General features: G+C 37.0%; 1 protein-coding gene across 4 annotated transcripts in view; it reads right to left on the bottom strand.

Annotated features, from left to right (window-relative positions):
• SHTN1 (shootin 1) overlaps positions 1-27,620 on the bottom strand; it is a 110,537-nt gene that overhangs the window by 42,340 nt on the left and 40,577 nt on the right. For all 4 annotated transcript variants that reach the window (XM_044935096.1, XM_006071689.3, XM_044935097.1 and 1 more), the window contains 8 exons: positions 25,055-25,149; positions 19,619-19,787; positions 17,531-17,628; positions 15,415-15,496; positions 10,474-10,568; positions 5,902-6,048; positions 2,994-3,147; positions 1,073-1,175 (listed from right to left, as the gene is read on the bottom strand). In XM_044935096.1, coding sequence (XP_044791031.1) covers positions 1,073-1,175; positions 2,994-3,147; positions 5,902-6,048; positions 10,474-10,568; positions 15,415-15,496; positions 17,531-17,628; positions 19,619-19,787; positions 25,055-25,141 — 935 coding nt within the window. In that variant the 5' untranslated portion in view covers positions 25,142-25,149. The remainder of the gene's footprint in view (positions 1-1,072; positions 1,176-2,993; positions 3,148-5,901; positions 6,049-10,473; positions 10,569-15,414; positions 15,497-17,530; positions 17,629-19,618; positions 19,788-25,054; positions 25,150-27,620) is intronic.

The following is a 27,620-nucleotide window of genomic DNA, read 5'->3' on the forward strand; positions in this document are numbered from 1 at the left end:
AATTTCATTTGATCAAGAATAAATTACACACAAGTGGTTAACAGCATAAAATGAGGAGGTAAACTGTCACACAGCAGGTAGGTTGTCTTATGTACATGGATGGTAGACTGAAGAACCACAAAAGAGGCAGAATTTGACTCGAGATGTCCTGGGGTGTATTGTGCTTAGCTCAGGCTCCTTGGCATCATCAAGTGACCTCTGGCTCAGAAAAAGCAAATTTTTGTCCGCATATGTGATTTCCTGCTGCAAGAATTTAAACATAATTTCTTTTAATGGAATGTAACTCACTCAGCATTATTAAAGGTTTAAATATGAGGTTAAGGAGTTAAAAATAATTATACTTTTAGTTTAATAAGAGCTGTAAGGTTTTTATTAGTTCAGTATTTTTATTTTTTTAAATAACAAACTGTAGCTTTTCAAATTAGTGAGAGAAAAACATAAAAACATTCTGGAGAAGCTCAAAATTCCTTGATCTTCTGGTTAAAGGGTAAAAGAAAATCCTAATGACATGGACTGAAAGTTTAAAACTGAGGTGTCAAAAAAAGTTTTTTTATGTCTAGCTCCTCAGCTTGGAACATCCACATGAAACCGGAATATCTATAAGAAGAACCCTGTAGGCCACAAGATGTCTTTGACAGGTATTAAGAACCCTAAATATATTACAAGAGATGGGCTTCCCTGGTGGCTCAGTGGTAAAAAAAAAAAAAAAATCCACCAGGAGATGGTTGATCCCTGGATTGGGGAGATCCCTTGGAGAAGGAAATGGCAACCTGCTCTAGTTTCCTGCCTGGGAAATCCCATGAAAGAGGAGCCTAGAGGGCTACAGTCCATGGGGTTGCAGTCGGACACGACTTAGCAGCTAAACAACAACAATATATTATAAGAAGGGAATGATACACTGGCCTTCAGAAAATTCTCTGAAACACCTGCTAATATCTTTCAAACATTTTACCCGTGTCTAATGATGCATTCTAAACCAGTATTTTTTAAAAAGGATACCAATAACATAAACTTCAGTTTCTCTGACAAGGACTATCATTTGAGGTAGAGCCATCTTCCTGGATGTGCTTACCGGATAGGATTGGGGGGAGGAGGGGGAGGAGGTGGGGGTGGAGGAGGTGGTGGCGGAGGTACTGAATTCTCAGACTGGTTCACCCGTTTCTGGAGTTCATCAACTGCACAGAGAGCAAGCATTCAGAAAAAACAGATGAAATAAGCAACTTAGCACCTTATATACATATAAAGGGAAAAAAATCACCTGTTCAAAATCACATTCTTTTACTAGGGCAAAGTTAGAAATTCCAGTATGAAGTTACACAACCTTTTAAGCTTTTTATCATCAGTGAGAGAGACCTTATATACATTACCAAAAAATTACCATGTTTTTGCTATATGTACAAACTATGGAAAAGGAAAAAAAATCAAGACAATGGCTGGATGGGTGGGAAGTAAGGACTGAGTAGGCTGAAGAAATATTTGTTAAGAATGGAATATGCCACCCAAACACTAAGAAATTGTTAATATTTGACTTTTAAAGTGTATAGACCAAGAATTGAATTAATTTTAAAGATGACATTTAGTAATGAATTTTAATAGCATACTTTCCTCCTCCACTTAATCTCCTTCAAAGCTGCAAATCCTAGAGTTCATCATTTTAACCAGACTCAAACTCTCAAATGTCTAACTCAGAAACTTTTTGTTCTTTTGAAAAGCATTCTGGAAATACAATTTATTCATTCAATTCATTCAAGCCATTAATAAAACAAGTACTTACTAAGCTCCAACAATGTGAAAAGAGCCTGTGCTTGGTGCTGTTTAAGACATAGTTCCTGACTGCCAGAAAACTCAATTTAAATTTATAGCACAGATGTGAATACCTCTAATTGAGCTCTCATGGGCTACAGGTACTGTTCTCAGGAAAAGCTCTCCCTCTATGCAGTCATTTTACTTTCCATGACTAACTGTACTCCAGTGACCTGTCCATTTGTTTTTATTGACAGCATTTAAATAAGCAGGGTAGGCAAGGTTCTCCAACACCAAGTATTCTCTAGTTATTTCATATACATGTGTCTATTTCTCTAAAGGGAATCTGATATCCTCGTGGACAATAAAGTATGGTTTCTTTTCTTCTATATTTCTTACAGCACCCCAGGGTACTGGGTATGGCTGAGCATATACACAGCAGACAAAAAGAATGAACTACTTCTTAATTTTAGATAAATTAAAAAAAATAAATTGTAGTTCATTTTCATTGTGGATTAGAAAGCACTGAATATTTTTTAAAGAAAAAAAAAGCCTACTTGATTCTTCGGTACAGATTTCAAAATTCTAGTATAAAATTAACCAAAAATATCTGAAGTGAATATTGAAGCTGTTATAAAGGGAACAACGTGACTCCTTAAATTACTTACTTTCCAACAGAAACTTATTATTTATCCCTGTGTAGTAATCTAACTCACACATTCCTGTTAAGCCTTCTAGACCTGAATGAATACATCATTTAAGTACCCCCTGCTGTTTTAAAGATTTTTCGATTTAATATACATATTGTTCCCCATTTTTATTGATAGGCGTGATATTGAAAGCATTATTTCATGTGTATAATTAGACATCGAAGATAAAGGTAGTATGAACCTGAAAAGCTTCTTTTTTAAAAATACACCCTAAAATGGACAAAATAAGTACTCAATGAACACTCATCTCTGAAGCCCTGAGAAACGCTGAAGTTTTGGTCTTCCCATATTAATTGTATCTCTGTCTCTTAATTCTGTATGTGATGCTCATAAAAGCTCTGAGTCCAAAAAGTAAGTCTAAATATTTGTGAATCATCTCATTACAGTGATCGTTCTACTTAACTACAATAGTCAGAAATGAGGGAATTTAAAAGAAAGCTTGGAATTTTTCTATAGAATTCAGAGCATTCAGTAAATGTACTAGCCATGAAAGATTCACATTTTAATACTAAGACATAATAGCCTACTCAATGTTTTTACCGGAATGCTTTAAATTTCTAGCTTTCTCCTCAGAATTCTGGTATTTCAATTCCAGTTCTTTTTTATCTTCTTCGAGAAGCTCCAGTTGCTGTTTGAGACTGTGTATCTCCTTGTGGAAAGTTTCATTCTGTAGTTGCTCTTCTAGTTCTTTGACCTATAAATTATAAATAGACTTTTATACAGTGATAATAGTTTTTCCTTTGTCAAGGAAAACAAGGGGAAAAACAAACATTTCTCTTTTACTTTGCATTTCAGAGCAAAGAGATTCCAATTCATCTTAATCACACCAATCCTGGGATACAGATAATACTGGGCCTTCCCTGGGGGCTCGTTGGTAAAGAATCTGCCTGCAATGTAGGAGACTGCCTACAATACAGAAGGCGTGGGTTCGATCCCTGGATCAGGAAGAGTCCCTGGAAAAGGAAATGGCAATCTACTCTAGAATTCTTGCCTGGGAAATTCCATAGACAGAGGAACCTGACAGACTACAGTCCATGGAGTCCCAAGAGTTGGACACGATTTAGCAAGTAAGCCCTCACCACTACCACCACAGATAATACTTATATTATCAGTGATGTGATTCTTTTAAATTTATTGGAGACTTATATCCCAGAAAATTTAGTTTTTAATATTCATATAAGTAAAAAATTCATTTAAAACAGATTAACACTTCTATGCCCATTTCAAAAGAAAAACTCAGGTAATATTAAAAGGAGTCCTAGTGAGACAATTTGGTAGCAACAAAAACCATAAAAAAAAAGAAAGGAAGGAAAGTCCCTTTGATTCAGTAATATTACTTCTAGAACTTGTTTTAGAGAAGTAGACAGGTGTTCAAATACATTCATTAGAGCATTCTCTGCAACAAGGAAATTTTGGAAATAAGCTACATTGTCCACCAATATTATTGATTTAATAAATTACAGTGTTCATTAAGTGAAATATCAATACTACGCAAAAATTTTAAATCACATACCTCACTATACACTGACATAGAAAGATGTTAATATATTACCAATGGAAAAAAACCAGGTTGTAGAACAATATGCTTGCAATGATCCCATTTAAACTATATTCATAAAACTATATATTTACCTAAAGTTTGGATATGTACCAAAATATGGAATTTTTAATTAATCTTAGTTTTCTGTTTTAGCTTTTTCTGTATTTTTAAGATTTCCTTATTATAATAATAAAAACAACACACTTGTGTTTTAAAGATTGCTGAATTTGCAAGCGAACTTATAGACAGGTAAGAAATATTTTCCAACCACGAACCTGAAAGATTATCCAGAATAACAGTACAGTAAAATAGGTTTAGAAGTACTGATTGCTCTAATTTCATTTATAACTTATAAATACTCTTCAGTACCCTACCCCAACAAGGTATACACCCAACAATTTAGTCCCATCCTCAATATAATTTCCTAGGTTCTCGGCATGCATTATTTAATGAGGTAACTACATGTAGAAGAGGGCTTCCCGGGTGGCTCAGCAGTAGAGAATCCACCTGCAATGCAGGAGGCTTGAGTTCAATCTCTGGGTCAGGAAGAGCCTCTGGAGAGGGAAATGGCAACCCAAACCCACTGCAGTATCCTTGCCTGGGAAACCCCATGGACAGAGGAGCCTGGTGTGCTACAGTTCATGGGGTTACAAACAGGTAGACATGACTTAGCGACTGAAACAGGTAGTAGAGCTTTTTTCAAATCAGAAGATTCTAGTAGTAAGCTAAATAAAAATAAACATTCTTTCATTCTCTTTATTTGAAAAGGTAATTCCTGCATATGGGGACAAAAAAAAAAAGTCCCTTCCATCCTATCCCCCAGGGCACTTTCCCAGAGCCAAGCACTATTACCATGTATTCATTTAGAGCTTCCCTACATATACGCCAACATTTCTTATTGAAGGAAAAAAAATTTACCTCACAACCAACTTGGTAAAAACTCCAGGAACATCCAAGGATTAAATGTCAACAGTGTTGCCTAAAGAGACTTCCACAGGTGCTAACAAATGGCAGCTAACAGCCTTTCCCTCACCAACTAGGGACACTGTAAGTAGCATGAATATTGATGCCATTTTTCTTAAGTGGATTCTTTAATTTGAAAGGCTTTGTTCCACCTGCTTGCCTCGCCTCCTCTCCGCCTCTCCTCCTCACCCACCACGATCACTATCCTTTCTGCCGAGCACACAGAGGTAGGCTGTGTCAGCTGGAGGAACTGTACTCAAACAAATTGAAATAACCACTTAGGAAGCCTTTAAACATATACATTTGTGCAAGTTTACAAAATCAGAAATTTTCTCTAAGCAAACAATTACTACTAACATGGACTTTTCCTCCCTCCGACAAGCTCTTTGAGACCAATCACAATACACTCTCCTAGTGTATGCACTCTCCAAAAACACAACGGGCTCATGGATTTCCAAACTGCATTATTCAAGCTCTTTTTGAGTTGTCTCTCTGCCTCGCTTCTTCAGATCCTTTGGACGGTTTAAAAGTCACTATAAACCCTACTGGTGGCTCAGTGGTAAAGAGTCCATCTGCCAATGCAGGAGATGTGGGTTTGATCCTGGGTCAGAAGATCCCCTAGAGAAGGAAATGGCAACCCATTCCAGTATTCTTGCCTGGGAAATCCCACCCCATGGACAGAAGGAACCTGGTGGTCTACAGTCCACGAGTTCACAAAGGAGTCAGACATGACTTAGCAACCAAACAACAACAACAGAGCCTACAACAGTGCACTATAAATCTTAGATGGGTACTAGAAGTTCATTTGGTAGTTTTTTTCCTAAAAGGTGAAAACACTGGAAAGACTTAGTAACTCAAGCAAAATAAGGAACTATGAGCTTCTGGACTAACTCCTCTCAGTTTAAGGATGTGTGTGCACTAAAAACCCAGGAGAAAATCTGTTACCTTTTGTTGATGCTGAATTCTCTCTTCTTCAAGGAGCTGGACAAGTTTTGCATTTTCATCTAATGCGTTCAAAAGCTGCCGGTCAGGAGCAGAGCTCTGTAGTAGAAGGTGGCTTTGTCTCTTTAGCTTGTTCTGTTCGATAAACATCTACAAAAGTTAATTACAAAAATGTAGATACCACTCACGTTCACAAGCCTCCTCAATGGAAACTTGAGCAAAAGGAAAGGTGGAGTTTTCATTAAAAAGGCAAACACAATTTCTGAATGGTAGTGTGATGATTTTAGAAGTAATGAGTCCTATGCTAAGTTTTCATTCATAACTTTTATGTAATCTTTAGAACCTTTACCTTCATCTCAGCATAGTATATATACAATAGTTTAGTCCTATACTGCAGCTTTTATTTTATTATTGCTTCAAAATATATAAATACTAGCAGTAGCAGCTAATATATATCAAGAACTTATGCCAAGTATTCTACTAAATATGTTCTACACATTATTTTAATCCTTTACATCGATCCCTGTGAGGTGAATTCATCTGCTTTGAGAAGCTAAAACATATTGAAGACGACAGGATAGGTGTGGCAGCAATCATTTTACATGCAGTCTATCATCTAATCCCTAGAACCCCACTGTCAAGTAGACACTATTATTATCCCACTTTTACTAATAAGATAACTGAGGCTCTGAGGGGTTAAGCAGCTTTCCCAAAGACACAAGTGAGTGGCAAAACCCAGGATTTAAACCCAGATCTGTCTGATTTACAGGCCCATGCTCTTCACCATCTGGCTAATCTCTTTCTCAGTTATTTAACAGACCTAAGATTTTTGTCTTAAACCAATCAGCTTTTCCTCAGTGACAAAAGTAGTTAACAGTAGGAGGGTAAAGAGAAAGAAAAAGGTATGTTAATCAAACTGAGCCTTTTATTAAACAATTTACATATATTCTTAACCTAATCTTCACAACTTTTCATGGTTGAAAGCAACATTATTTCCTATTCACCTATTACTTCTTTTCCTTAATATGCTACACAAAGCAGCCAGTGGCCGAGTCTGAACACAAAATGTTCTACAAATTCTGAAATCAGGCCCATTTTATAGTAGAGCAACATTTGCAAGTGAAATTTACATTCTTCTTCCATCTGATGCCTGTGTAAGAATAGGAACAGAGGATGAGTAAGTATCCATGAGTGCACAAGTGTTGGGCTGGCGAAAAGTGAGACTGGAAGCATCTATGCACTAGGGAAGCATCAACAACATTCCATCATAGTATCTTAAATTTGAAACCAATAGTCTAATTGAAATGATTTGTTTCAGATTACTACTGAATAATAATATTACAGTAATTTATTTTTTATACATTTTCCCCTCTTAAAACTCAACTGGTTGGAGTCCCGTGTTGGTATCTTAGACAGTATCTTACAGTCAACATAAAAGGCCAACAAATCCAACTGAAACAACTGAGATTCTCTGGCTCCCCAGCAAGTGAGGCCTTTCACCAAGAGTGCTCCGAATCCAGGAGCAGACAGAGAGGAAGCACTCAGTGGGGCTGACCAGGGCAGAGGTGAAGGGCCCAGCAGTCAGACAATGCAGGCACAAGGACCACCGATGCCAGGGGTGGCTTTATGACTCTCCCTGCCCTGCTCCTCTGTACTCTGGTTCTCTTGGGGAAAGTTATAGCTCTCAGGAAAACTTGCTTAACTTACATGATTATAAATTGTTTCAACTGTTATTTTAGAGAGAAAAGAAAAAAGACCGTGTCTTAGGGATGTTAATAACATGAATTTCTTTTGCAAAGCCCTGTAACAATCCCTAAATTGCAATATAAGATGAAAAGAACATACAGAAAAGAAGTTCCTTTCAATAACGACGGCAACTTGAAAAATATTAGTCATTAGACCACCTTTTCTAGACTTTAAAGTACTAAAATAAAACACTACATGCCTTTTCTAAAGATGTATTTAAAGAAAATTCAGTTACTGAACACTAATGAATTTGGCTTTTAGCTATGGAAAGAACTTCTTGGTTAGAGTTATTAAGTGGGTCCCTTATCAGACAAATAATAACATTGGTACCAGAATTTCAGAGAAAATTTCCTACATCTCTTCAAAGAATGAGAAGAAAATTTAGTGTCATTAATATATAATTCATTCTTTCAAAAATAACATTAAAATATTATCATCTCAGTTGTCTGAAAACAAAACTTATTATGTAACATTCCCTCAGTATATTAGGACTACATGTTGAAAAAGTATTCACATCTTTAAACAGAGGAAAGAAAAACTACACTAAATAGCAAAAAATATACATTCAAAAAGTACAGGAAAGGTTTCAAGAGTTGAAATTATGTTGAAGAAATACAAACAGTTAATATAGTTATGAGGACAACTGACTGTTCCCTCCTTGTAAGTGATCATGCTTTTGGTTTTTTAATTGGACAAACGTAGAAGGAAGAAACATTCAATTTTTAATTTACACATTTGAAAATTGTTTGCATGTTTACAGGGTATATATCTTCCTTTTGTAGTTAAAAAAGGTGACCTAAATTAACTTTAAAAAATGATTTCTATGCCTCTACACTATATACTCCAACAGGGCAGGAGTCGTATTTGCTTTCTTCACCATTATATTTCCACTACCCACGCAGTGTCTGGCTTGAAAGATATTTGCTGAATGCACTAAGAACAAAATGCAAAAGTGGTATTTCTCTAGTTAAGTCAGATACCTTTTATCGGCAGTTGTCTGTTGAAAACCTGAGAATCTATAAACCACGTAAAAGGGAAGATATACCAGTTCTAATTCAGTTTTGTCTTTTCTTCTTACTATTGTGTAGACCAAGCCTTAGATACTGTAAAATCATCAAGCACTGTTGCAAATACTTATGCTACCAGCAGTGTGGAGGAGGAAATGGCACCCCACTCCAGTATTCTTGCCTGGAAAATCCCATGGACAGAGGAGCCTGGCAGGCACAGTCCATGGGGTCGCAAAGAGTCGGTCATGACTGAGTGACTTAGCACACGTGTACACACACACACACACCAGCAGGGTAAGTACCACTGCTCTCGCTTTCCCTCCTCAAACATCTCTCTCCTCATTCTGGATTAACCTGTCAGCACTGTTTGCACCAATCACTACGGGTTGCATGGCAGAACGAATAATTCATTTTTATATTCTTAAAGGAATCTTACTTCTTCCATCTATTCTGTTACTGCATGGCCTTCAAGTTTTTCTCTGAGCTGCTTTGTATTCTAACATCATTCTGCAAACAAGAATGCAAACTGAAAATGTCTCTCAAAATTAAGACCCTTGCATGCAGGTCAAAATCAGCCAACATTTTCAGTTTTGCAATGAAGGCATCTTCACATTATCTCTACTCTCTCTCTCCTCAACCATTTCTTTAGCTCCATTATTTATACGCTATAGATTTTTCTGAAGGGCTCTAACACACTTCAATTCTTTTTCCTCCTTCCAAGAAATAAGAGAATAAATATTTACTCACCTTTCATCAAACTCTCTGAATAAACTGAATCATATTTCTTTTTTTTTTTGAATCATAATATTTCAAATCAGATCTCAGACTAAACTTTTATAGGGTTCATTGCTACCACAGTTACCTTCAAATATGGAAAAACTCTTGCACAAAACCATCATCTGATCTTCAAATGTCATTCCCATAACCCTGCACTTTGTCTTCCTTCTATACCTTGGATACTTCCACCTAAGAATGCTTACATTTCCTTAGCTACCTTCCTTGAACCCACAGCAGGGAAACAGATTCAAAATATTTATACATGATGGAGAAGATCTCATGTAGATCATATCATAAGCTGTTAACACATAACACATCATAAGCTGTTACAGCTCAGCCAACTGATGCCTCCTCATTTCCCTGGAAACCAGTCACAGAGCCGTGAAATACCCAATCACCACGTGTCAACAAAGTTAACCCAGAGCATGAGAAGCTCAAAGCTCGTCTCTAACATGAGAGGAAAGGCTCAGATAATGGATGTATAACATGTGTGACAATGTTCCACAGCAAGTGGCAGAATCAAGGCACACAATGAGAGCACTGAACAGTGACTGAACACCATGATGTTCTTTCAGGTGATATGCTGAAATGTAACCCAGTTTCTTAAGGCTTTTGGAAATATACAAAAGTCCTGTACTCAAACCAGACTTTAAATCGCAAGTAATGGGATGGGTATCCCTAAATACAATTTATTTTCCCCGTAGCATTTTCAAGTTTATAAAATTCTTATGAAGACTCTTGCCATTTGATTTTACAATCCACTTGGTGAGGTTGGTATCATCACCCATGGTGAAAGTGGAGCCCAAAGAGGTTAAGAGTTGCTAGTAACAAATGACTACTACCCGAATGACATGGAAAAATGTAAATCCAGATCTCTGACACCAAGTTCAGTGAACTTGATACTATTCCAAATAGCTCCCTAGAGCAGATGATCTTTATTCAGAGTGACAAGTGTTTATTCAACCTCAAAAAATGTTTTCATATATCATCTGCAAAGCTCTTTAAAATATAAAACTAAAAAATGAGGTCTCTGCAAGACATTTACCTCTTGTGCAAATGACTCTGCTTTCTTTCGAAGGTCCTTCTCCAGCTCCAAGTTCACCTGCATTTCCTCATACTCTTCTACTGCTAGCATGGACACTTAAGAAGACAAGGAAAAGAAAATGGACAATAGGCCACACAGATTATTAGGCAAATGGATGAAAAAACAGCATCGAAAAGATTCCTTATTCAGGCATACAAAACACCCACATTCATTGGTAGCTGGAATATAAATTAGATAACACCTTTTCAGAGACCAACCTGGCAATGTGAATCAAAAATCTAAAACTATTTATACCCTTTGACTCAACAATTCCACTTTTAGAAATGTATTTATTCTCCTAAGAGAATGAATCATGAACCTACAGAGATCTAATTGTAAAGGTGCTCTCTGCATCACTGCTGAAAATAATGAAACAATGTAGATGACCTAACATTGAGGGGTCAGTAAGTAAAGAAATATACAAGAAATATTCTGCCAACAGGATTATGTTGTACTGAGTGAGGTGCAGTGAGGTGGATGAATCTAGAGCCTCTTACACAGAGTGAAGAAAGAGAAAAACAAATATTGTTCATTAATGCATAGATAATGGAATCCAGAAAACCAGTACTGATGAACATATTTTCAGGGGAAGAATGGAGATGCAGACATAGAGAACAGATGATGGGACACAGCAGGGGAAGAACAGTGTCGGATGAATTGAGAAGGTAGCACTGACATATATACACTACCGTGTGTGAAACAGATAACTAGTGGGAAGTCGCTGGATAGCACAGGGAGGCCAGCCTGGTACTCTGTGATGACCCAAAGGGGTGGGGCGGGAGCGGAAAGGGACGCTCAAGAGGGGATGATTGATTTGCACTGTTGTGCACTGCTGCATGGTAGAAACCAACATAAAAACATAAAAAATTATATTGTAGAGGCATATTTCCTAAATGGGAAAGACCTTCATGACATATCTTTAAAATGAGCTCATTCCTGTTTCTTAAAAGCCACATATAAAACACATCAATAAAAGTTTCACAGAGGAGGAAATATGTAAAAGGCCAACAAACATCTTTATCAGTAACCAAGGAGATGGAAAGTAAAACCATAGCTATCCTTTTATACTCACCAAAGAGGTGACTGCCAACAATTTTAAAGTATAGCTATATCAAGTTTGCACAGGGCACAGAACAATGAGAACAAACACACTGTTAACAGGCATATAAACTTACAGACCTACTTTAAAAGTAATCTGGCATTATGTAGTGAAATTGAAGATAAAATATTACATTTGGTGTGTACGTTAGTGAAACTCTTTGATATTTGCACCAGAAGACATGTGTAAGAATTCTCATAACACAATGATTTGGAATACCAAAAAACTGGAAAAAACTCAAACATCCACCAACTGGATACTGCTGCTGCTAAGTCGCTTCAGTCGTGTCCGACTCTGTGCGACCCCAGAGATGGCAGCCCACCAGGCTTCCCCGTCCCTGGGATTCTCCAGGCAAGAACACTGGAGTCGGCTGCCGTTTCCTTCTCCAATGCATGAAAGTGAAAAGTGAAAGTGAAGTCGCTCAGTGGTGTCCTACCCTCAGCGACCCCATGGACTGCAGCCCACCAGGCTCCTCCATCCATGGGATTTTCCAGGCAAGAGTACTGGAGTGGATACTAGATAAACAAATTTTGGTATAGACATCAAATGAAATATTATACAGCAGAGAAAAGAAACATACCACAGTAAAACCCTTTAATATGGATGAACCTCACAAATGCAAAAAGCTGCAGAAGGACACAGGCAAAATGACAGCATATATATCAAGTTCATGCAAAATTAAATAATATGCTGTTCAGAGATATATACATATCTGAAAAACTACAAATAAAAACTATGATAAAAATTCAATGAAGAAATACAAGTAGAGATTGATGTTCAGGGGCTTGTAAAATACCAATGGATAAAAAGACTATCCTTTTTGTTGGTATTTTCTTTATACTCCATATACATTATAAACATATTTAACAAACAATTTAACCTGTATATATAGGCTTTTTGATTGAAAGATAGTTGATGCACAAAATTATGTTACAGGTGTACAGTATAGTGATTCACAATTTTTAAAGGTTATGCTCCATTTATAGTTATAAAACACTGGCTATATTCCCTGTGTTGTACAACATATCCTTGTAACTTATCTTATACATAATACTTTGTACCTCTTAGTCCCCTACCTGTAAATTGTCCCTCCCCTCCTTTCCTCTCCTGGAAGAATAAACACTAAAATGTTAACAGTGCTCATACCTGGACTATAAAAGTTGAGATTTTTTTTTTCCTTTTCCAATATGCATTTATACTTCCCACCAAAAAAAGTATGTTACCTGAATAAAAAGAAAGAAAAATGTATACGTGTGTGTGTGTGTATGTATTAGTTGTTTCAAAGTGTTATCCATGTTTATAAAGAAAAGAAGCAGCCTTAGATCTGTAGAGACCTAGAATCAGAGCTTTGAACTAAAGAATCCCTGTGGGCAGAAACCTTCAAAGGGAATATCCTGTCAAATAGGAGCAACATGAATTCTTTCCTACTTTTTGACATTTTGTTAAATAATGATATAGATGGGACAGAGGGAGTGATGGCGTCATCACCAAGTAGGTACCACATGGGTGGATAGTACATTGATCTCTCCATCAGATTCAGGCCAGGCACTCTCAACTCTGAGCTGAGTCATAGCGATAAAAAGCTTTAAAAAGGCTCTCTTAATGGCTGCTTTCACAAGCTGTTCCTCCAGGGCACTTCAGTCGTAACTGACTAAGAACTGGTTTGCTGTGTAATGACATAGAATTTCAAACTTTGTACTCGGTCAATCTACCGCCTCCTCAGAGGAAAGACTAACAGTCTTGCTCAAGTGAAGCAATGTAAGTGGTGGTTTGTGATGTGAATTATAGGTCCCTGAGAGCTAAATGATTCTCAAACCTATTTTTAAAAAGAAGTCCTGGGCAAGATAATTGACTTTCTTTCCTATGACCAGAACACTATGATAAAAAGTGAATTTTCACATGCCCTGGTCCTCTTAGACTGAAATAAATTGGGTTGGTCCTAGTCATGTATTTATTTACATAATCTCTCTCTCTTCTTAGATAGGGGGCTCCCTGAAGGCAAGGGCCATCATACTAACCTTTGTAGAAGCCTGTTAATAGCATAGTGTATCACAACTGAAAAGTCTTCTATACCATTTATATCTTCTTAAATGCACAAAGAGCAAAGGAAATGTTACAACCTAGTGCATCTCCCACACTTAGCTATAAGTTCATTTATTAAAAAGAAAAGAATCTCAATTCATAAATGACACAAAGATAGAGAACCACCGCCACTACCAACAGGGAAGGTCCTGGGTCTGAAAGGTTTCCTTTTCAAGTTGTAGTTTCTGAACTAGGAAAGACAGTGGCTGAGGGGAAAAAGCAGAACAAAAAGCACAGTAAGAGGCCCTGCTTCCCTTGAGAATTACGTTTGCACTTTGGCATAACTCCTTTGTTCTAAACCAGGAGACATAAGAAACAGCACCATGAGATTACATGCTATGCTTTATGACTAGGATGATAAAATCAAATTACACAGAATTTTCTCTAGAAGAAAGTTCTTTCTCACCATGAGACCAGGTCTGCTTCTTCTGACGAAGAGGTAAATTTTTATGTGATTCACAGAAAAGATCATGAATCTCTCTTGGCTCTGGCTCCCAGGGAGCTCACAGCCAGACTTCAGGCACACAGGCAGGAAATGTGCAAGGACTTGGAGCAAGGAGGCACCTTGTATCTGAACACAGACTTTCACTTTCCCTTTGTCCTGTTTTCCATATCCTCTTTTTTTTTAATTTTTTATTGCAAGATATTTGTTTTACAATACTGTGCTGGTTTCTGCCACACAGCAACACGAATCAGCCATACGTATGTCTCCCCCTCCTGAAACTCCCTCCCAACTCCCACCCCATCCCACTGCTCTAGGTGGTCAGAGAACACGGGCTTGAGCTCCCTATGTCACACCGCAAATTCCCACTGACTATATTTTATACATGGTAATGTATATGTTTCCATGCCACTCTCTCATATGGCACTAGTGGCAAAGAAACTGCCTGTTAATGCAGGAGACATAAGAGATGCAGGTTCGATCTCTGGATTGGAAGATCCCCTGGAGAAGGAAACGGCAACCCACTCGTGTTCTTGCCCGGAGAATCCCATGGACAGAGGAGCCTGGTGGGCTATGGCCCACAAGGTCACACAGAGTCGGACATAAACAAAGTGACTTAGTCCCACCCCCCCTTCCACACTGTGTCCATGAGTCTGTTCTCTGTGTCTGCATCTCCACGGCGAATGGACAAAGAAATTTTAGTACATATATACAATGGAAAGCTACTCCGCTTTAAAAAAGAACGCATTTTAGTTAGTCCTAATGAGGTGAATGAAACCAGAGCCTATTGTACAGGGTGAAGTAAGTCATAAAGAGAAAGACAAATATTGTATGTTAACATATGTGTATGGAATCTAGATATTAGTAATGAAACTATTTCCTTTTCCTCTTAATTTAAAATTTTATCATCCAATGTTGCATGTATTTATGTAGATATCCCAATCACTGCTGGACTGAGGTTTACTGAATAAACCTACCAGATACATAAATACCAATATGGCCATGGTCCCAGGATACATGTAGGACAAAAGAGGATTTAGGTCTGAAGTTTCAAAATGAGTGGGTTGTGAATTCCTTAAGCAGAAGCACTTTTAAATTTCCTCAGGCTCCAACTTAGGTAATAAAAGAACAGGAAATGAGTGAGACTCATTGCTAGATGTTAAGACACAATATAGAAAACTTTTGCTATAACACTCTTTAGACACAGGTATAAAATAATACAAAATATATATAAACAAAGTAAATTATAGATTTGAAAGAAAAGACTAGAAACACATACCTCTGTTGCATTTTTCTAAGACTTTTCTCTGTTCAAGAACTTCCAAATTTAAAACATCTTTTTCTTGTTTAACTTTATTTACCTAAAAATGTGATATTGTGAGAGGAGAAAACATCCAAAACTGTAAAACATGACATGATGATGGGCGACTTAAACTGCTGTTCAATTTTCAACCCGATGCTACACTAAAGCAATAATTGCCTTCACTGTGTTAGGCTTTTATTAAAGCATTTTTATAGCCTCAAAGTGTCTATTTAATTTAGGATATATGCCTGGAACTTCTTTACATATTCCAAATAGCATTAGCATTGCTCCTTAAATATGGCAATGTTCTAGTCATCCAACGTAAATGATTGACGTTTCAAAAGGAAAAATCCAACTAGATTGCACCCCAAAAATACCTGAATCATTTAATCAGGGATACAATATTAAATTTTGGCATTCATTTTATACTTTGATGACATTTGGCTTACGTAGTGTTCTTTCCTGGAGAATCCCAGGGACAGGCAAGCCTGGTGGGCTGCTGTCTGCGGGGTCGCACAGAGTCAGACATGACTGAAGCGACTTAGCAGCAGCAGCAGCAGCAAAACATACATAGATTTTTAATAAAAAATACTTTGACCTTTGACTTAATTAAAATACATATGAAAACCTACCCCCCAAAAAACTTCAATTTCTGAAATAATTTTTGGCATCACAGGAAAAGAGACTATCATGGTAGAGTTCTAAAAGAAGAATGTAAAGTTACATATAGCAAGTGGATAGATCTCAAAAGCATTATGTTGAATTTAAGAAGCAAGTTTATATAGTTAAAAACATTCAAAATACTAGTCATTGTAGTAGATATGTAAACATAATCACTGAAATCATAAAAACCAAGTTCAGAATAATGGTTGCTTGGAGAAACTGGGCAGGGAGTCAGGAGAAAGCACTCAGGGAGAGATACACATGGATTTCAATAATATGTTAATGTTTTACATACTGAACTGTGCAGTCAGCATATGGATGTTCATTACTTTGTTTTTTATACTTTTCAGATGTCTGAAATAAGCATAAAAAAAACTAACTTCTGAAATGGCTTGCAATAATACCTCTAAGTGGGAGGGAAGAGAATCATCAATAAATAATTATAACTGAGAAATGGAATGCATCAAAATGTCTTTCTCTCCTATGATAACACTCAAGAAACAAGCTAAGATGATGGTCCTGAAAGGGCCCCTGAATCCATCAGCACTTCCAGAGAGTCTGTGAACTGGTCTCTTTTAGTACAAAGTATACTGTTGCTTTCTGTTTAAATTAGTAACTGGTATACCCTGCTCAGTGCTTCCAAAATATCATTGTCCTTCTTCCCACTCACACTTACTGAAACAGTAACTGAGGCTGGGAGGTAGATGGGCACTGCTTCCCAACCTTTTTCGCATTCTGGTCCTTAAGAATATGTGTATGGGAACTGGATGAGGCCGCTCACTGAAGGGACCCATACCCTGGGACACTTGATCACTGGCAAGATATCAAGGTGCTATAACACATCAGTTGGGAAACCTTGGGCTACAGACTCAGAACCACTGACACAAGTTAAATCGAGACTGCAAAGGCAGATTCTTGAAGCCGCGTGCAAAGAAGGCTAAGTACGTGCTCTTGCTTTTACAGACAATTCAGGAGAAAAAATAAAAAGATTCTCCAAATACCCACTTGAACCCATTCTACCATCTACCATATATGCCTGTGTTGGGAGGTACAGAGGACAGCCTTTCTCTACTGAGTTAGCCCTCGACTACAGAAGCAAAATCATTCTTCACCAGCAGCAACAGTGTGATTTCAGATGCAGGTATCATCGTCACAAATCTACAAACAGTGAAACATGCGGGATAACAGGAAACACTTCAGTGCTATTTTAGTGCATTATTTCTTGAGCTACCGAGCGGGCCCATGAATGCTTATGATCTTATTTTCTATACCTTTTTGTAGGTCTGGAATAGCGGGGACAAGAGAAGACTAAAATTGGTACATGGTTCTCATGTCAGAAATTAGCTTCCAACAGCAAGTTTTTGATGCAGCCTGTCCCCAAACATCTTAAAACAGTAAAGGTCCTGCCTTTCGGGCCTAAGATACATACTTCTTCTGTTACTTCTACAAGTCTGCTCTTGAGATTTTCCAGTTCGATGGCTAATATCTTCTTTTCCTCCTGAACAGATACAATTTGATCCCGAAGGTCTGCATTTTTAAAGAAAAAATAAAGACTTATTTTTAAAAGAAGAAATCAATCTTGTCAGAAGAACTGAAAATACCAGTCCATGAGCAGTTTACTGTCAAAGGTTTTCAACAATTAGAAGGAAAAGGAAGCAGCAAAAGACAATGGAAATTTCACTTGTTCCCCTCCCCTAATATAGCTATGTTTCTTAAATTTTCTATCAGGCATTCTATGTTAAATGTACTAGATTATGTTTTCTCTGCATTGTGTCAAACCTATATTCTAGAAACTGTCTGGCATTTTAGAAGTAGCATTTTTTAAGCTTTTAGCAAAACAAATTAAGGCACTGTACTAATTTCTTTTTTATTTTATAATGGCCATGGGCTCTTGTCACAATGCAATACAAACAAACGGGGCAGCTAACAATTTGGAGATTTTGATTTAAAGAAAAAAACCCTGACGTGCTGCCAATTTATAGCCCTTAAATATTATGTGAACTGACTCAAAATACAACCTATTTGAAAAAGGGTTAATTCTAATAATTTTCTCTCCAGAGTTGTGGGTGTTTTGTTTCTTAATTTATTTCATATTTCATATTATTGAGATTAACTGAAAACTGTGTTACTAGAGTGAAAATATTAGGCACTATAAGTGCAAAAGCTTCTGGTGTTATATTAAAGTTACTTCTACTACTCAAATGTTAAAAAAAAAAAATACAGGGACCAGCACAGTACTTAAATTTATACCCAGGCCCACATAGTTTTGCCACTTAGGTTTTAAGTGCTTTTAATTTCTTACCCTTCTCCAAGGACAATAGGAAACGCTCTATGTGGTTATTTACTAATAAATTAAATCAAACTATTTACATGAACCCAGATTAATGAAGGGGCTCTCAAGAGACTTATTTCAAAATCACTTTCTCCACTGCCGGACTAATCTTGAAAAAGAATCAGAAACCATACTATTCAAGATCTAACAGAAGGGAGAAATAGAAACAAAAGGAAAGCCTTTAAACTTCCTCTCCCCGTTCCTGCCAACATAAATACAATTTTTTCTTAGGTGAGAAGAGGGGCTTCCCAGGTGGCTCAGTGGTTAAGGAATCTCCCTGCCAAGGTAGGAGATGCAGGAAACGCAGGTTCGATTACAGGGTCAGGAAGATCCCCTGGAGGAGGAAATGGCAACCCACTCCAGTATTCTTCCCAGGGAATGTCCATGGACAGAGGAGCCTGGCGGGCTGTAGTCAGTCCATGGCATCACAAAGAGTTGAATATGACTTAGCAATTCAGCACATACAGGGTTAAAACGGCTTTCTTTTTACTTTCTTCTTTATATTTCCAACTGAAGTTTTATCTATCAAACCAACAAATATTCTTGACAGATACAGTAAGTTAAAATGCTCCAATAATTATCAAGCCCCAGACTGTTTTCCTACATCCTAAACTATATGTGTGTGCTTATTTATTAAAAGAGTTAATGTGCACTTCACAGATGTCTTGTGTGGTTTTGATTTATAGAACTATTTGGGGACCAACAGAGTTGCTTAATACTACATATCGCTTCTAGCTCATTGCCTGAATCTTAGAAGAAGTTCTTAGAGGGCAGAGACAAAGCAATTTCAGGAGGTATCTTCCCCAAAGATTTCAACAGAGAAATCAACAGACTAATAGAAGGTGTTGGCTAAAAAAATTTTTATTCATTCTTTCTTTTAACAAAAATATCTTAATACACAGTCCTATCCTTAAGACATGTATAGGTTAACTGACTGTTCCTGTCAAGATGGCGCTTTCAAAAGTACCTAATCCCAAATAAGAAAGTAACTCATAAAGCTACAGTCATCATGATTCTCAACCAGACTACCCTCTGGGACAAATAATCAGAACTTTTTTCCGAAAAAGGACCCCAGCACCAGTATTTATGGAAATCCTCATGTAATTTCAACGTGCAACCAGGGTTGAGATGCATTATCCTAATAGGAGTCAAAACCACGCTCAATAATTAAGCCAGGAATCCTACCTTTGATCTGCTTCTGACACTGCACTGAGACGCAAGTCTTGGCAACATCCTCCGGGTCCATGGCTGAATCCTCATCATCAATGTTAATCTCCTCAGTTATTACATCTGGCCCCAGCTTGGCCATGTATAACATGCTGATTCTTTTCAATGCTTTATTTTCTTTATTTAACTAAGGCAAATATAAAGACAGTTATTTTAATAGCAAATGAGTGTCTTGGGTTTTTATACAATAGTCAAATTGTCTTTTTGTCTACACATTCATCAGCATTCACAGCATGAAACAGAAGAGTCTAAATATTATTTTATTTATACTTTTTAACATTAAACTAATTAAGTAAGACCTATGCCTTACAGCATGTGAAAATGCTAGTTATAACTAATACAAGAAAAATTAAGATAAAACACCAGTATAGATTATATCAAATTTCAATTTATCCACTCATTAATAGTCCTAATTTAAGACACTTTATTTGGTTTGATGCTGTGCTGTGAACACCTTTTATATGTTTGTCCCGCACTCCCTGTTTTCAAGACACTGCCACTGCCTCTTCATGTTCCACATAATTTCTGGAACAGCCAAGTTCTCCCAAAGCAATTCCTGTTCTCCTGGACAGGAACTCCTGTCCATGTGTCTGGATGTACAGTAGCTACTGGCAACCACACCACACTACTCAACCGAGGAATAGAGAAAGGCAGTCGGCAGCAAGGCCAAAATGGAGCCAAAGTGCAGAGAGACAGAAAAGCAACAGACACTGGGTTTCCCACAGGGTTCCAGTCCATTCCTAAAATGCTACTAGCTCATGGATTCTATGGGATTCTCCAATATCCCTCTGAACAAACTCCTACTTTTTTTCCCCTTTTCTTGCCTAAACTAATACAAAATGTGTTTCTGTCTATCCCTAGAATTCTAATAATACACAATAGAAGAAAGTTCAAGATATGTTTCTATTATCTCTATGTCATTGCAGATAAAGCAAACCTAATTCATTGATGTATTTAGTACACCCTTGATGTAAAAAATGAGTTGGTTATTAATTATCATTACCTTCTTTAGCTCCTGTATTCATGTGCATATAAATGTTAGTACAAAGCACACACAAAGACCAAACTTGATCCAAAGTCCACTGAAGGAAAATATGATTTTGCTTTATTCCCAAGACTAAAATATGAAAGATCTTCTCTTATTTAAGTAGGAAGTGTTTAGTAGATTGCTTTCTCTAGTATAAAATGTAAGATAGAGAAATGTGCTTGCATTTAGTAAGGGCTGTTGGCCATCAAAACAAGTTCTGAGTTTAATAACTGACACCGAATATAAATACAAATAGAAATAATTCACCAGAACGCTAAAGGCCCTTCTCTATGTAAACCTTACACCAGAATAAGATGTTTAGTATGGCACTTGTCTGGCTTTGGTCCTTCATTTGTCATCATGATTAGGACCCCTCAGGATTTCTCTCAGGGAAAGCCCAGCCCATATCACTAGCAAGGTCTGGAACACAAGAGGGTCCCTGACCTCTCTGGGGAATCAGGAAGGATCACTCAGGAATGGCTATGAACCCTTCCCAGATTCTTCCTGAGAAGGCTGGCGAGATCCATTCAAGGAATCAGGCACAGACTTTTACTCCCAGTCCCCAGACATAGCTCCAGCTTCTAGCTCTCCATATTACAGGAGAGGATCAGAAATACAATAAGAGACCCACGATTTCCCAATCTCTCTTCCTTCAGATGGACAATTCAAGTAAGCACTGTCGTGGCTTCTTTGAATCATGAATGCTAGAGCATGGCACTAGAGGCTCAAGGATCATTGTCAGTTCTCAAAGGATGATATCTTTTCAGAATGCAGGGAAAAAAGAACAATTTCAGAAAAGAGTGGAAAAACTCAAGGGCTAATTTGTAATTCTGCCTCCTAATAAACAAATGGTTTCCAACCCAGCACATTACAATCTGTAGAGTTAAAAAAAAAAAAAAAAAACTTCCCATATTTGGCCTGAGGAACCAGGCCCTCCCACCAGGCCAAAAATCTCTGGCAATAGAGTTCAGCATAGTACTTCTTCAGGGCTTCCCAGGTGATTCAAATGTACATCAATACTAAGAATAATTGACAGGGAGGAATGCAGTACTTGGGTATATATTTCTATACAATTAGCAGCAGCAGTCGGAGAAGGCAATGGCACCCCACTCCAGTACCCTTGCCTGGAAAATCCCATGGACGGAGGAGCCTGGTAGGCTGCAGTCCATGGGGTCGCTAAGAGTCGGACATGACTGAGCGACTTCACTTTCACTTTTCACTTTCATGCACTGGAGAAGGAAATGGCAACCCACTCCAGTGTTCTTGCCTGGAGAATCCCAGGGATGGGGCAGCCTAGCGGGCTGCCGTCTATGGGGTCGCACAGAGTCGGACATGACTGAAGCGACTTAGCAGCAGCAGCAGCAGCAGCACTATAGCAGAGCTGACAACACAGCTCTGCAATCAAATTCTGTCTCTGCCTCTAGAATAAACTTTCATTAGCTACTAAGGATTAAAATAGTCTCCATCCCATAATATGCAGATTAAATGACCTATTATATATAAAGCATTTAACATAGTGACTTACAGTAAAAATTCAGCAAATATTAGTTAATAGTAACAAAAGAGATTTATTTTGTTACTAATTAATTTTCCTCCAGAAATCATTTATAAGCTAGTATTCTTCAACCAAGGCATTTGTCTATACAAAGTTCCTTTCCCCAGGATTCATGAAAAACTGAAAATACTCATTTTTGCCATCTGATTCTTAACATATTACTTCCCTGGCCACCATCAAAGTAACATTTGATAACGTAAGTTAACAGCTCTGCCCTCAAGAGTTTAATGCTCCTATCAAACCAGGCACCAATATCTACCAGCTATTTGGCTGTAATACAATTACTCTATTCAACAAAGTTACTTTCTCAAGAAAAAAGCCAAACATAATTTCAAAAGTCTTCTCTGGAAACATCATTTTCTTATCTGAAAGAAGAAAATACAAGATTTATACACATGAAATTTTATGACCATACGAAGTAGAAATTTTTGAGAACTCTGAATTCACAAATTTAAGCTAACCAATGTCACTGCAATTATTAGCCATCCGGTTATATAGGTTAATACACGCTACTTCTGTTTCAGAACTCTTCTAAGTTAGAAGGCAAAAATAAGCCTTTCATAACCCTACAGGAACAGAACCTTTTGCTATATTCAAATTTAAACAGGGTTTTTATGTAGAGCACAGTTTAATGGATAGTTAAAGATACAAAATAAGCATGTTAAACAGACTTGGATCATACAATTTAAATAACTGGTCTATATTCTATTGGTTTAACTTTCACATTTCAGCAAAGCAAAGCATCCATATTTGCTTCTAAGGAAATAATGCAAATTGCATCAAAAGAATTAAACATTCTATTTGCCCTTAATTTGAGAGCAAAGACTTAGAAAAATAAGTACTTACAGAAACTTTGCTGTTTAGAAAATGAAAACTATTTTCAAAAATGACAATTAATACTTAAATCAGGATGTGTTACTGTCATTTATTGATCACACATATAATGAGGCTTCCAAACTTTGTATTCAAAGCTGTAGCTTTCACATCGATTGAGCATATTGATAGCATTTAATCAAATAGATTTTTTTGGTTTTTTATTCTAAAGTCCACATACACTGTATCCTAAAGTACCCTGTACATACCCTCAAAAACAAACCATTTGTCCATTTTCAAAAGAGCTTCTTAAGAAGACGAACTCTATGTTAAGGGTCCTATTATCAATACTAAACTGTAAAAATGACCCCAGACATTAGTAACACACTGTCATAACCAGGGATGACTATACAGTCACCTGGCAACTTTTTCAACATTCACACGCCTGGGCCATATTCCTAGAGCGGTGGGTCTGGGTATTCTTAAGAAATCAATCCTGGTCTACCTTGAAAATTATGACATGATAATTGCAGGTTAGATTGTGAATTCTTCTACTCAAAATCAACTGTTAAATACAAAAGGGGGGGAAACAATAAAATAATTTTTAAGGGGACCAATGATTAAAGTCATCATAAACAAAGTCTGTCCCATTTTCACTTTAGTCCTAATTCAAGGTTATCCTGTCATTTAAGATGAGACAACAGCCATCTAGGGAACAGAATTAACCTGGTCAAAGTCACGTATGTCCAAAATTACATAACTGGTAATAAAACCTGTATATACTCCCTCCCAAACCATAGTTTTCCATAGACTGCCAGTCCTGAGAGATAGGGTTCTCACTTTGGATGTACTATAGCAACAGGAATACTTGTTAAAAACAAGAGAAAATACAGAAACTATCCTTAGCCGCTACAAGATTTAGAACAGCTAGTATGCTCCAAATACATTTTTCCTACTTGGCCCAAAAGAAGAAAAGGAAATGAAAAGAAATTCAAACAGTATTATGAACCTGTGAACACTAGTGATATACAGAATAGAACCTCCATGTTATCATTCTTTTTAAAGCAACAGACTCTATTGCTATAGATTCTTTGGACAAATAATGGAAGAGAAGCTATATACACACATTAATATACTTATTTAGGTTCTGCCTGCATAGCTTATGAATTCTAATGTAGTGTCGTTATGCAAACAATTAAGCAAATACCTCTAGCAAGCACAATGCTAATGCACATGGATTAAACTGACTGACTGACTGTCTGATGTATAGAATTTCAGGAGCATCCAAAGGAACACTGTGGAGGTAGGTGACAGTGGAGAGGGCAAAAAACAAAACCAGCATCACTAATGAAATCTGGCTGAAAATCGCTGTAATCCATTTTCTGATGAAGTGGTTCAGATGCATTTTGCCCAACCCAAAATACGTAAGACAGAGATAAAAATATTCCTTAATAATAATGTACTTCTGATGAGATAGAATATAGAAAATTATACACTAGCTAAATTCATCAGCTAGAAGCAATCAGTGGAGCACTGGAGGTCACCTTTAGCATGCCTTCACTCTGCTTTCACAAATAATCACCTGAAATGTACAGTCTGAGGCTGACTTTTTCATCTGATTCAAACAGAAAACATTCATTGCTCTTTTATGTCACTTTCAGTTAGTTTTAAACTTGGTTAGCATTTTAACCAAATGCACAGACATGAGGCAAGTCGAGTTCAATCAGCCACTCTGGGACCATTTTCATAGGCAAAAAACACACACACAGAAATATTGAGATACACACATACAAACACTTCTTTTTTTTATAATTGAAATAATCTTGGAATTAAGACAGATATTTGCATAATCACGTTTCAGGATTCTGAGACCTCTGATGAGGATCGGAATCAATTGATTAGAGAGCTAGAAAAGCAGAAGAAAATAGAGGTCACTATGTAGAAAAGCAAGTTGAACTTTAAAAGCTCAGGTAGAATTCCTTTATATGAAATGTCTCACCTTTGTTGCCAAAGCTTCAGCACTTTCTCGACAAGTCTTCTCTATTTCAAGATGGTTCTGCATAAAATTCACTTCCTCTATAACCATGTGAGAAACTAGGAATGAGGGGGAAAAAGTCTTAGCATTCAGAGATTAGTCAGCTATTCCAGAAGCCCACACATCTTGTCCCATGATTAAGAATACTGTAATTCTTTAGCTGGCCAGACCTTTAGCTACCATGGAAAAAAAAAAATGTTGAAGATGCTGCTCTGATTAAATCTTAGCTAATATTTGAATGTAAAAAGAAAAACGACAACAAGGAACTTTTATGGCTATTACACACATTTTAGGAAAGCTACTGAGAATTTTTTTGAGTCTCTTTTCTATGTAGCTGTCTATATAACTATAGACATGTCTGCTAATTTAAACAAAAGAACCTCTCATAAATTAAAAGTGGCAAATATAATTTCCTTTTCTTAGCAGAATGTAACTATGTATCTACTCAGGAAAACTAGCTAAAGAGAAATGTTTAAAAATAAATCTTACATATTGATCTCATAACTAGAATAACAATGTGACAGCTTAACTAAATTGAGTATTTCAATAGTAGTCTTTATTACTGACAAAGTATTTCATAAACTCCAGGGCAGAAAACTATAGCATCAAGATTTTTGCACTAAGTGATGATAAAAGTTGATGGTAACAAATTGCTTCTCACATCACAGACTGTCAGGAAGATTAAAAAAAATAACAAACTCGATGTTTAACCGATGTTTCAAAAACAGCAATTCTCAGACTTTTTGGTATCTGGTTTATATAAATGAGATTCAAAAGTACAAAATAATGTAGAACCTGAGTTATACTTTGTAGATCAAGTAAGAAAAATGCCAAATCCTTTCACCCATAATTCTAGTTGAAAAGAAAATGCTCAGAACCTCAAACTTAACTGTAGACATGTATATTTATTGATATTTGTTTGGCTTACAAAAAAAAGAAAAATTAAGGGCAGAGAAACGTGAAACCCAACAAAGTTAGGGAAAAAGCACTGGGCTCACATAACACAAAGACAGATTACTTTTGCTTCATTTAAGCTTAATTAACCTGCAATTATGATTAAACTCAGGGGAAAAAATTTCTCTCCAAATTAAATACAAAAATGTATTACTTCCTAAGTCCATCCAAAGTTCTTATTATGTTAATATTCAAATTCATAAAGCAGCACTAAATGGCCAGAAACATCTCTAACCTTGACATTTTTTCAGGAGTAATAATGATCCGCAGCAAATGCAGGCCAACCAAAAACCACTTAACTAATTAGTAGTTGCAGTCACCGAGAAAAACATGAATCAACACTGTTATTACAAGTGGCACATTTGAGTGGCATCTAATTATGACTTGATGAGCACGATACTTGCATTATCAACATTACTACTGCATCCCATCAGGGCCTAAAAGCTGCTGATGGCATTGACTTCGAGAAACTCCCACTCAATGGTACAGCAGCACCCAACAATCGGCTTGGCAGGGGCCCCCCTCACTAAATGACACGTTAAGCGTAATTACTGGTAGACATTGTAAATAAACAGGATTGGAAGTGAAAATTGTACCAAGTGCATAAGACACAATCTGACACATTGGAAGTGGCAGCCTTAATTGAGAGTTTCTTTGACTGCTCAAGATCATTTCAACTGCATTTCTCAGAGGACAGTGATTATAACTGTGGAGACAGACGGCATAATGGTATCAGCACTGCTGACAGAGCAGTGAATTAAATTGTATCTGCTGCTGTGTGAAAGCCTTGATGAGAGGTACAGATGCCGTAGTGGTCTTATCATTATAACACAATGGTCATGTTGTCATCAACCTTTCTGGCTCCAATTGAAAAGAAATGATTGTGTGTTGAAGCTCTCCCCCACCCCCCCCCCACAGCACCCCCCCTTCTCCTCTTCTATCTCTTGTTCTGAATAGAACCAATTTTCAGAGAGCTATGAAATCACGCAATAGGTCCTAAAATGCAGCTGCTTGGCATACAAACGGGTCCCCATTAAACTGGAATCACACACAATATGTGTTTATGCCAGAAGAACAAATAGAAGCTGAACACAGGCCAAGTTTATTCACACACACAAAGACCATGTAGCTCTTCATCAATATAATTGCCTTTTATATTGTAGTTTAAATAATAGGCTCTATTATTTCCTTAAAGTCCTAATATTCCTGGCATTTTATCACTATGTTTACAAGGTAGGTTCTTCAAAACTGTGAAGGAAAGAGAAAAGAAACCCACACAATTTTTACAACATCAAATATTACTTCAAATTTTTAGCCTTAACTACTTGACACCTTCTACCACAATCTGGTATTTCTATCATAACAAAAACATAAACACTCTGCATTTTTCATAGGAATTTGACTTTTTATTCAATAATATTCTTGCTCATAGAAAAGTAAGAAAAATCATTTCACACTAGAAAGGTTTAGCCCCACACTAGAAAGGTTTAGCCCCAGTAAAGAGAGAGAGGAAAACAACAATACTTATTTTCTAAACATTTTGTAAAAAGTTGCCCTGTAATTTAACTTGATAAAC

Source organism: Bubalus bubalis, chromosome 23, assembly GCF_019923935.1.
Source record: "Bubalus bubalis isolate 160015118507 breed Murrah chromosome 23, NDDB_SH_1, whole genome shotgun sequence".
NCBI classification, from domain to species: Eukaryota; Metazoa; Chordata; class Mammalia; order Artiodactyla; family Bovidae; genus Bubalus; species Bubalus bubalis.